At 39.4% G+C, this 12,718-nt stretch overlaps 1 protein-coding gene across 2 annotated transcripts in view; it reads left to right on the forward strand.

The window, feature by feature from the left end:
- Window positions 1-12,718, forward strand: part of mdga1 (MAM domain containing glycosylphosphatidylinositol anchor 1) — a 179,855-nt gene that overhangs the window by 65,876 nt on the left and 101,261 nt on the right. For both annotated transcript variants that reach the window (XM_005447559.4, XM_025907201.1), the window contains exon 4: window positions 5,159-5,333. In XM_005447559.4, coding sequence (XP_005447616.1) covers window positions 5,159-5,333 — 175 coding nt within the window. The remainder of the gene's footprint in view (window positions 1-5,158; window positions 5,334-12,718) is intronic.

Below are 12,718 nucleotides of genomic sequence, written 5' to 3' on the forward strand. Positions count from 1 at the left end.
AGTGTTTATCAGTTCAAGCTGCTGCTGTCAACCTGGACTATGCCTTTTTTCATCATAATTTTACTGATATTCTGTTTACTTTCACCCTTTCTTTCCCACACTTCCCCTCAGATGTTGCATCTTCCGTGCTTGTGCGTGCATTCATGTATGCCTTAGTGCCTGTGTGTGTGAGTGTGGGTCTGCATCCGTGCCAAGTAGTATTCCCCGATAACAGGATTACCATCTTAAGCCCATTCACGGTAAGTGAGCCAGTTGGACGGATAAAGCACTGTATCGTCAACTCCGCTGGTGCTACATCAAGAAGAGAGTTAGGAAAATTGTGGAAGGCAAGCCTAGCAGGCTCTCTGTGAGTTACTGAGAGGGAATATAAAGGATTCAACTTCTGTAGCGCCACGGGAAGCAGTTGTATAGAGGTGGGAAAGCCTTGCAAGCTAAGCTTTGCTTACAGTGATGTCAAACATGGAAGGATTTAATTTTCACTTTGTTTTACTGAGTGGTTGTGCATGTCCTTGTTCTAAAGCTAAATCTCTCTGTTAAGTGTGCAATTTGACTTCTTTGAATCAAAGAAAGCAACGTAGTTAAATTACACCATATTAGCAACTGCAAACGTTATTGACTTTAGGTGTGGAGCACAGCAGGTGTCCACAGGAGTGACCTGTCCAATTTGTGAACAACATCCAATTTATTTACCATCTGGTGAAGAAATTTTGTTTGCTTGTGTTTTATTTTCATTATTTGTGGCCAGTGAGCTGAATGTTGCAGGTTAGCATAGAGAGGAATATGGTAGAAACATCTCAAAATCCTTTTTCTAGCTAAATGTCCGTATTAAGGCCTCTGATGTATTGTTGTGTTGTTCTGTCAGTTTCCAGTTTGAACAACAGTGCAATGGTGTCTTACAGGCACTGGACCATATCTGCTAGATCCTGCTGATTCTCTCTGATGTGTCAGTCTGAGGAGTGAAGTGAGAACCTTATGGTACGATGCAGAGAGGGAGGAACATGTTTGTGTCGTGTTGACATGTAAAGTAAAAATGTGAAGGAAAAATGCCAGAATCATAGAGGGACAGAATTAAACAGAGACGGGCTGAGAAAGAAAGGAGATAATAAGGCAACCACACACATAGAGACACACAGTCGAAAACAAATAGACAGAGACATTTGACAGTTGCTGGCCAATGACCTATCAGGATAGTCAACACACATGAGCCCTCTTCTTCCCTATCACCTAAACAATCTTCTCTTCTCTTCTCTTCTCTTCTCTTCTCTTCTCTTCTCTTCTCTTCTCTTCTCTTCCCTTCTCTTCTCTTCTCCTTGTAGCTGTCTCATTTCTTCCTAAGCATGCCATCAATGTTTCAGATCCATATTCATCATGCATAATTAGTGCCTGCTGTCGTTCTCTCTTTTCCTTTTCCAGAATTTCTGATTTCAGGCTGTATCTTTTGCCAGTATAGGTACAGTAAATCCATTAAAATCCAGTACAACAGCTCTATAATAAATCCGTCCTTTACTCAAAGCTTGTAATGTTTAGTTTTGTTGTCGCTGTGAGAAGGAACCATTTATTCAACTGTCTGGACATTTTGGAAGGATGTTGAACATTAAATGCTCTATATTAAGTCTACTGAGGATTATAAGCTTCAAAAACTGGTTTTTATCAGGGCCCTTGTATTGGATTTCAGTAGTTTTAGCAAGGTGTGTGTTTCTAATCCACTTGGACCTGGTATTGTTCAAATTTCCAACTGTATTATGGAGCACAGCATATTTACTGTGGCTGGTGAAGCTTTGAGCTGCTCAGAAAATGTTAACTTGCTAGTTGGGTCGCAATATGTTTGACACTGACAACTAGGTCTGTTTATTTGAATCAAATAAATACGAAGCGTCCATGATACTTTCCAAAACAACTTATCAAAAACATTGTTGCTGCAGTTTGCACACGGCTGGAGACGACTGCTGCTGAAGGTACCAAAAGTTCACCTTTAAGCCAAAATTAAAAGAGTGTTTCACTAAACAATAATAACTCAAAATTATGTTAGACATATCATATGATTAAATGGATATGTTATCAGTCCTAATGGTTTTAATGGTGTGCAAAGTGTAATGCACTGGTAGGAAATAAATGCTCTAAGATGAAAATACTATAAACGAATAACACATAGCACTTGGCCACTAATGGAACATTTACTAGCTTATTTAAGTCTGGCCAGTATTTTAGTGCATTCTATGACCCCATTCAAAGAAGGCGTAATGGCCAACCCACCCACCTTCCTTACAAACACCAAGTGGCCCCTAAACCTTCACCTGAAATACTCTGAAAAGGTTGTTCTTCTTTCCTTGGCGCTGTTTCTATGCTCCTGTTGAAACATCTGTGCCCTAGACAGCACACAGATCACCACCTGAATACAGAAAAAGTGAACAAAACTGCCGCTTTTCATGTCAGGCTCAATCCAATGGGACACCAAAACTTCCCTTCACATTACACTTCTAACTGAATGTAAGAGCTAATATTATAAGTCTCTGACTCAACAAATGTGTCTTCAACTCCCAGCATGTGGATGGGGGAGTAAGTCTGGGGAAATATGTGTCTTTCATGTGTGTAAATGGAGGTGTATGTAGACACAAAATCTGATGACAAGTGAGTGTTTGGCTTTCCTGTACTTTGTAAAGAAATAAAAGAAAGGTATCGAGAAAAGCGCCCAGACAGGGATAAGATGAGGGACTAAGAGAGATATCCAGACCAATCTTTCAGGACTGGAGTAGGAAAAAAAGGCACTGGCTATTGAAGGAAAAAGAAAAGAAAGAGGTGTAGAGGGAGGGTGAAGGAGGTCAGAGAAAGAGAGTGCAGGTGATAGTTTTAAGCTGCTGGTGTCGCAGGCAGATAAAGGCTTCTCTGCCGCCTGGTTTGTCATCTGCATTGCACACAATATCTCCTTTATTCACAGTATCACCTCCTTCTATTTTGCTTCATCTGCCACCCTGGTGGAGCAACTCCCAGTGTGATGCACTTTTTCTCTTCCCATCATACAGCTGCCAGCAATACAGTATATATCATTCCCTCTTATTCTTTTTCGTACTCACTCTCGCAGGCTGGAAAAAAAACCTATATCTCACTTACATATGCAGACCTTATTTTTCCCTCACACAGACCTACTATTTCTAACCAAGTAAAACTCCTTCCTTACATATTTGTCTCTCTTTACCCTGCGATCTCCTTATTTTACATTATTCTTAGCAGGAATATTATGGAAAACTTAAATGTTGCACAGACTTTCTTCAATATTTTGAGTGCAATACATTATCAAGATTTCATGTTCAGCCTCATTTTTACATGCACAATTTCATCATGTATACACACATCATCAAGCACACAACTGCCTTTAACTGAGATGTAGTATATTTCTCCCTAAGTTTAAATTCTTAGTACATAATCTTGTCATTAAGATTCTAGTGAACTTGAGCCTAATGGCCCTGAACTTAAAACCTATGAATAACTCTAAAATGCTACTTCTACAAAACTTCAGCAAACAAAGTGTTCACAATTTGTAAGATTTTGACTCATTTTTTAATCCTTGCATAGAAAATGATAAGCAGGAAAACACAAATGCACACTTCATGCTCACTTTCACTCTCTCCCTTTGTGTGTCTCAAAAAGGTCCACAAAAGACACCCACACACAAACACGTGCCCTCATCCAAACTAGAGCCACTAAACCGTGGACAGACAGGGTTCGCTTCATTGCTCACCTTGGCCGGTTGATCAATGGCAGTCTGTCTCCTCCAAATCCCTCCCACAAACAGAGCTGAATAAACAGACAGAGCGCATTTACACAGGCACTGATAATCTGCTAATCCATATAACCTGTTTTCTAATCAACACACAGACAGACACACACATATATGTGGGAGTGAATTGGTAACCAGATATGATGTACAGATCCAGGAACACAAGCAGACTACAGTGCATGAAAATGGTAATTCACACTTCCACACACAAACGTTTGCATGGACACATACAGACAATCGCTCTATATCAGTGACTTTTGCCTATTATCCTCTCTGACCTCCTTAACAGGACATGGTTGATAGTCTTGCTGAGGTTGATAACAGACAGTAGGGTTAATAGGGATTAATGGACTGTATACACATAGTTATACAGATACATATGCAAGAGGAAACCATTCCAGTGCTGATGAGTTTGCAGGCTTTTATGCATCTGTGTGTGTGCACGAATGTTTGTGGGTTTGATTATTCAAGTGAAAGTGTCATGTAGCTGTCGGCCGTGCGGTGCTCCCATGGCTTGATAGGATAATTGAAGCGTGGAAAAGCCATATAGAATTTGTCAAAACTCTTAATGGTCTGAGTATCACAGACACCATGAGTACAGAGCTTAGTGCTGTTAACTCCCTCTCTATGGAGAAGGCAGATTTTATCTCAGTGAAAGAAAATCATTTATAATGTTAATTTGCTATATATGCAATTAAATGACCTACACAGTAAATTAAGGAATTGTCTTTATACAGACTTGGCATTTCTGCAGGTCACTTCCACTTGTTTGTGTGGATTGTTTTAAATGATTAATTAGGTAGGATATGCATCCAACTACTCCAAGTCTTTCAGCATGCTTGTGCCAACTGCCACAGAAAATTAGAAAGGAGTTTCAGATCACTGTTTTAAAACAAATCATGCTGATAAATGAGTATTTGACCTATTTGACTACCAGACAGATATTTACATTAACTTAATTTACTGACAGTGATGCAGTCTTTTTTCCTTCTGAGGGTCGTACACACTTGCAATGCATATTACTTGAGTGTGTTGCTAACATTTAGTGAACATCTGTTTTCTGTCTATCGACAGATAAGAACAATATGTTGTTGTGCTTTGCCAGTGTTTGTTAGTGTCACCGCTATGTGTTATTATTTTATTGGTGTTTTTACAAGATGTGTACTTGCACAAGGATTTTGGGCGCAGAGACTTTTTCTACTTTTTTGTTTACATTTTTGATTTTCATGTTTTTAAAGAAGTGCATTTTTGAAGAACTTTGCTCTGTTGCCTTCTCAACTTTTTTCTGTTACACTTGACTGATTCTGTCCTTTAACATAACTCACTGCCTTCGACAGCACTTTCGTCTTCTTAACATCTCCACCCTTCCCCCACTCTCTTCAGGTACGGTGGACGAAGACAGCAGGCAGTGCGTCAGACAAGTTCCAGGAAACATCCATCTACAATGAGACACTACGCATTGAGGGCATCCAGAGGGTGCAGGGAGGTCGCTACTACTGCAAGGCTGACAACGGGGTGGGGGTGGCTGCCATCAAGTCCATCCGTGTAGATGTGCAGTGTAAGTGGGCAGGGAGAAAAAGAAGAAAAAAAAATGCTCCTTCCACTTCAAGACCACAGCTGACTTTCACTACAGCTATTCCCACCGTTAGAAAAGATCAAGATGGGGAGAGATGGAAAGATTGCAAGAGGAAAGATGAAAGACTGATTGGATGGATGATGAGATTTCAGGTGGGAATGGCTTCCAAGAGTATCTGATGAATTATAGGTCGGTGGATGAAGTAGGATTAGGGGGAGGGGTGATAGATCAAACAGAAATGTAGCATTGGGATACAGTATAGATAAGAATGTGCAACACATTATTTCATTGAGATATTAGCCATAGGTTTGGGTTATAGAGGACACACTGGGACAACAGTGGACAGTTTACTCCACCAATAAAGGTAAATAAGGTAAGAAGGGGAAAAGGTGTTTTTTGTCAGATACTCTTGGGGAAATGTGAAGTCTGTGGCACATATCAAGAGTTTAATAACAGTTAGTCCAGGCAGTACGGGCTCCCTAACACAATGTTTCTCAACTAACAAATGTCATGAAATCAAAAAGGGTAAGAGAGGAAAAGTAACATCTACAAAATCAAATTATTGGCTGCTTAGACTAAGATGCACTTAAAGTTTCTTGATCTTTTTAAAATATCCTCTAACTTGCCAATGCCAGCCACAAATGCCAACCAGCTTATCATTCAGAGATGACCTCTCCTTTTCAGACCTTCTTTGACCTGTCCTTGCACACTTCAGTTTTACAATGGGACTTATTATACTGTATCTTGAAAAAAAGGTACTAGGCAAAGGTACAAAATTCTGCTTCAAATTCTACTTCAGTTCTACTTCTAGGCTTAAGCAGGTAACAGACATTTTTGAGAGTGACACTTCAATGTTGAAGTGTTTTAACCTGAAACACTGTACAACATTTTTAAGAGTCTGTTGCAGTCAAATAAAAATAAATGTATGCTGGAACTGGAGAAAGAAAACAACTGTGAAAGGCCATGTAATGCCAGGACTGCATGCTATTTGTGCATCCACAGTAATTGTTAAAATTTACTTAACATGCCACTTAAATGTGACTTCGGTGCATGTTCCATCATCTATTTTTATGAAAAAAAAATGCTTTTGAAATATGTTCTCATGCAGCCAAAGTTAGTATCAGCTTCTGGAAACACTTTGTTGTGCCTCCTTAAATGTTAAGGTTAACAGCACTGCAACATTGCCTCACAAAAATCGTTGATGTCATTTACTTACTAACACTCAGAAAAAATATTATTGATGATTTCAGAGATATTTATGAATTTTGTTTTCTTTAAAATAAAACTGAGACTACCCCCCCATTGCCCAACATTGACTGTTTAGATGCAGCATTGTGTTGTAGGGGTCCCGTGCTGCTGCCTGTTTCACTGCCCCACTGTCCCAGTGAGTCAAGGGCCAGGTCATGGTGACAGGTTGATTGAAATGCAACTACATACTCAACACATCAATACTGTTATCCACTTTTATTCTTTCCTGGCATCTTAAAATCCTTATCCATTTGTTATGGCTTCTTACTGCGTAAATAGTGTCTTTCTTCATTGATTTAATCATTTTGATGGTCGGTTTATAGACTAATAGAAAGAGGCTGATTTTAAGAGAAGACCCTATAATGTAACGCATCCATTACCTGCCTTTCTTTTGCTTAGTTAATCTCTTTTTTTTCCCTTCTTGTCTGCCTCTTTCAGTGCAAATTCCCAAATTATTTCACCTGTGCACTCACACAAATACACACATCTACAGACACACACACATACATATTCGCACCATGCTTGTCCCTGTAGAATTTGTCGCTTACCCACAACCCTGGCTCAGCCTCTTAATGGGGCTCTCCCTCCTCTCTCCTTGTTCAGTCCCCCTTTCAGCTGATAGTGTTAGTTCTCCCCAGGCGCTAGCTTGGCCCCTGCTGGGGAGCTGGTAATTGCAGGGGGCTTGGGTAGTAAACAGGTTGCATTGTGAGTGTAGTTGTGACAGGAGCTCTGTGAAGCTAACCAGCTCTGACGGCCAATGCTTGTTCAATTCCCCTTCCCCCATGCTGCGTTAGACCCAGCGGCAATCAGCCAAGCTTCCTACACAGGGCAACTTTAGTGCTAGAACGATGTAACAATTAGCCCAGGCTACCGGGGGAAAAAAAGGAAGAGAGATATATGAAAGTCGAGGTGAAGATGGATGGGAGAGGAGAGAGAAAGAGGGTTCGAAAGAGGGAGGAAGGAAGAGAGACAAGCAGGGGAGAAACAAGGAACAGCAACCATTTAGGTTTACTGCTTACGTGATATGAAAAATCCTTAAAGGTCCTGCATGAAGGTCCCCCCCCCCTCATTTATTTATGTATATAAATGCATGGGTGGCTGACAAATTAAATGATACATTGTGGTTGGTTCCTATGAAGCTGAGCCATTTTACATCAGAACTTGGAAGTAGATCATATTCTTCTTAGAGCAGATTCTAAAAGTTACTGCAGCTTGGCAAAGTGTATGATTCACATTAGTTTTATATATACCAGTGTATTCAGTGACCCCTTATGCACTTCGGATACAAGACTGGGCTGATATTTCAGGCAGATAAGTTTTTCTATCTAATGTAAAAGTGTCTCCTCGGTAACTAAATGAACTGGCACCCACTAAAATGTTTTTGTAATAGATAATTAACTATAGTGCCAATATAGTGCAGAGGGATTGCTATGATCATACTTATTAAAAGAAAAAGAATCAAACACATAATCTTAAATGAATTTTAGTTATCACTATGACTGCTGCTTACTTGGCCAGAATCAGCAATATTTAGTGTTGCCAAAATGTGGCTTTTGTAGCCTTAAACAGCTTACAAGATTGCAGCTAGCGGTAAACACAAAAGACAGGTTCAAATAGGTCATGTCAAAAAATGAATAAGAGGCATTAAAAATGAAATGTCTGGCTTTTTTTTTTTCTAAAAAAAATGGTGCATAAGAACCAGAAGGGTTTTAGATTTGTAGTCCCAGCAGGAAGAACGAAACTGTGGAAAAAGGAAACACAATGATACTTCTTATCTTGTTTGCCACTGCCTTTGCAGTGTCTGAGAAAGAAAGAGTGCACACAGTGTGAGAACACTGACCTGGATCCTGCCTATTGGGTTTGCAGGTCAGATCATAGTTACCTAAAGAGTACTTGACCTTTCTAGGTAAAAATGAACAGTGGAAAGCCGAGGTAGTGGTGAGTGATTGCAGTCAAATAGATTCTATTATTATGGTGGCCAAATTTCCGCTGAAATAATGGGGAAGAAAGGAAGGACAAAGAATAACAAGAAGATGGAAAAGAATGAGACAAACGGAAAGAGAGGCCAAAAGACAAATGAAGGCATTAAAAAGGAGGAATGGAATTTGTGAAGGGAAATGAGAGTAGAGAGCAATGCGCATTAGATGCACTTGTGCTTTTCAATTTGGATGGATCCAAGAGGCCGGTTATTGGACTAGAGGGTAGAACATGCTGTTACCTGTACAGGGTGCGAACAAGAGATTTAGCTCTCCCTCTCTCCATCTCTCAGTCATAAAACTGATCTTATCCTCCGTGTCTCAGCTGTTTTTAAACAGCTTTAAAATGTTTTTAAAATGGGGTGACCAAACACTGCTCTTCACATTCACTGTTACCTTTTATTTGTCACATCTTCTTCTTTCTCCTCTTATTCCCCCATCTTTCATGTTCTTACCCTCCTTGTTTTTTCTTCCTCCTGCTTCCTGCACACTTACTGCCTTCCTCCATAAACTGCACCAGTGAATGATGGAACAATGTATTTATGTGCTTTGGTTTTGTCCGTGTGTGTGTGTGCAAGCACACATCTGCATGCCTGCATGGGTGGATGTGTACATATGCAGTAAATCTGCTGGTGTCTTTCTCCACTCAGCTGTGAGGCTAAACCAAACACAGCAGTCTCTGGTTGTAGGTCATTTACCCAAATGTAGATTTAGTGTTAGTTTCATGGAAGCATGCAAGAAGTGCTCACACATGCAAACACAACCCCTTGCTCATTACTTATTTATAGGCAGCACATGCACATATTTTTTTTATTTACATAAATAAACGTGCACTGATGCATGCAGGAACATGTACACACATGTACAACAAAGTTTTCGGACTGGAGCAAAGGCACAAATACAATATTCTAGTTAAAATAAAAGGATTTTTTTCTATAATAATCTCTTTGCAGTTGTGTTAATTGATCCCTTATATAGTTTTTTCCTTTGTCAAATACATGTGAAGCATGGGCTATTCCTTTCTGCTGCCAGTCTTCTCTTTCCCACTTCCACAAGGGGGGCACATTAATCTTTGCAATCTTTACATTAATTAACTGCCACTTAGTTATGCTAATACTCTCCACACAGCAACACCCCATCCACCAATCAGCCATTAGTGCAAACAACCTCCTTTCCTTCTCAGACCTCCACCATAACTGGGTCACTCAAATCAAACTGCACACCAGTGATCTGGCACCCTAACCACCGAGACAGTGGGGCAGTGAGCAGGCGGGGTTTAACTTTGCGTAGCCTCTACTGATGGGATGGACTTGGTTCAGAAACCCAACTGGTGATATATAGATAGAATTTGTGAAAAGTATTTTTGTTTAGATCAGATCAAAGGATACCTGGACCCATTACTCTCTTTAGGATACGCCAAGGTAAGTGGAAAACAGCAAGTGTTGAGTTAATCGTGATGATCATATAGTGATGTCTGTAATTACGCTGATGATGTTTATGTGGATGTTGTTACAGCAGGGATGAGGATCATGATGCTGATCCACTGGGAGGGGAATATTGCTTCTCTTTGTTGTTTCTCTTGCTACTGTTAATCCCTTATTGATGTCCAATCACTCATCTCCATTAATTCCATTTTAATATATCGCATGCTATTGAGGTAAGTGGAAGTTACTGTACTTCAGAAGTGGCAAAAGTACATTTCTACCAGACATCTATCTGTTTGCCCAGCTACCCTCAACTCATCTCATATTAATACCATAATAAAATACCTATAATACAAAAGAATACAAACTTTATTTCAACTTAAATTGTAATTTTACATAACATACTCAGCTTGAACATCTGTCACGTTGAACACAAACAGAAAAAACCAATCATTTTTATTGTGAGCTCCAGTAGAGTTTGTGTACAGGCTGTGATCAGCTGAGCTGTGGTACTGCTCAGTAAGTCATTCCTCTTTATGGATTTAAATATTTCAATTTTTCAATACTACATGAATTATTATGGATGGTTTCCAACTCCTACACAGTAGAAAGCTTGTATAAAGGTGGAATTCAGGGAATCGAATTAACATCATTGGCTTAAATATAAATTAATGTCTGCCATCCTTGATTTAACCTAACAAAGCTTCCCTGCATCCATCCAACATGGTGCATTACTGTACTACTACTTTTACTTGCGTGGTATCTATATGTTGTGTTCATTTTGAATTTAAGCAGAATGTTACAACTAAATCCAAGTGATCAACATTAAACCTCCTCTTCAGAATACGTTCCAGAGAAAATGACAAATCCTGTGGCATACTCAGCAGTTACTGTGTAAGTCAATGGAGTGTGAAACCATGAGTTTCTAAATCCGCATGAGTCCTTTAACAACTTTGTTATCACTTTGCCATTAGCTGTGGGTGTCAATAGATGAACTTCTGAATCTGTATTTTAACAATGATACCCACCCCCCCACACACACATATTTTCACGCATAAGTAGTAGGCTAGGTGGTCAGTTGATCCCTGTTGAAATTCTTCTATCACGATATGTGCTCTGTGGTTCAGGGTGATGGGGTTTGGGCTGAAGAAATAGAAATTGGCAGGAGCCCTGCTGGTGAAGTAAGGGAAAGCATACATGTATAGTACTTTTTTAATACTGGTTGCATGCGCACACTTTTACCAGTCAATAACTGAACTGTGGTCTACACAGAGTGAAGCAGAAACAGGCAGTTTAAAGGAAACGTTGACCTTTCAGTCAGATTAAGGTTGAAGCCACAGGGTGAATCATGGGCCCACCACACCACTGTCTGAGTCACACAGTGTAGTAAGCTCACACAAACTTTCTTCCTTTGCTCATCATCTCTTTCATATCTCTCTCCATGTGTTCCTCCCTTTCTTACTTTCCCTGTGTCTCTGTGCCACTCTGTACCCCTCCCACAGCTTGTTATTACTTTTGGTTGCTTTTTCTGTGGTGATGGTATATACCATAGAATTCACTTTCTCAAGATATAGTCAGTGGGACTTCTTGGGAAAAACAAAAAGTTAAATAAAGTTACAGAAAGGGCTATACAATGTCTCCCCCCTCTTAGATCTTCACAATAACTGAATATATCCTCTTACACTTGCAATATATATTTCTGATTGTGCATTTTTGTGATTTCCCTTGCCTGTTTGTGTTTTCTACATCAGGGCAGCCTAGCCTCTGTAGGAAATCCATCTTGTACTTGTTTTTTGTTAGTTTCATACACTCTGCTTTTCTTATCCATTCTCTTTCTATGAAGGAGTGGTAATTTTTTTTCCCACTGTTATTGAAGGGCGGCATTTTGATATATAGTTTATAGCTTTTTTAAATCATTTTTTTACTTTCACTCTGATTTTCCAAGGCTGAATTTGATTTGATAGTTAGAGGGAGTACTTTAAAGGTGACCAAGTCAGTTTGTCCTAATCCAAAAACTTTGCATGGTCTTGATGAAAATGTATACTGAGAAAAGTCATTTAAAAAGTATTTATTGATAGTGTTTGTCGCTGAAAAATCTGTGATCAATTCCCACTGTTAGTAAATATACTATGTATATTCCACAATGTAACACAGCGCCAAATTCAGCCCACACTGAAAAAAAGGCCATGTTGGATTTACTTAATTCAATAGTGGACACTGGTTTCACACAAATGTTTTGCTTTGGCAGAAACTTAAACAACTGAGTTAAATCAACACAACTTATTCATATTCAATTAACCTGTACATTTTGTGTTGATAAAACGCGATTGACACATGTTTAGATGAAGTAAATTGAGCTCTTGGAACATTTTAATCCTTCACAATTTTGTCATTTTATTTCAACACTATTCAATAACTTTTACCCCAGTACTACTTGGTCACTTAAATACTACATGCTGTCTTCATACCACATAATGTTCAACAAAATTTAGAGTGTGGTTACCATAGAAGTTGAATGGATCTACAACAACAACCATCCTCCTTCCTTTATCCTGGTTGCAGGGTGGTTGGGGCATAACCCAGAAGTAATAGGTTACAAGGCAGGGTGCACCCTGGATAGCTCACCAGTCTATCACATAGAGGCAAACAACCATTTGCACTAACATTCACAGGTAATTTAGAATCACCAATTAACCTAACCTAACAACTGTATGACTTT

Source organism: Oreochromis niloticus, linkage group LG1 (genome assembly GCF_001858045.2).
Source record: "Oreochromis niloticus isolate F11D_XX linkage group LG1, O_niloticus_UMD_NMBU, whole genome shotgun sequence".
Lineage (NCBI taxonomy): Eukaryota > Metazoa > Chordata > Actinopteri > Cichliformes > Cichlidae > Oreochromis > Oreochromis niloticus.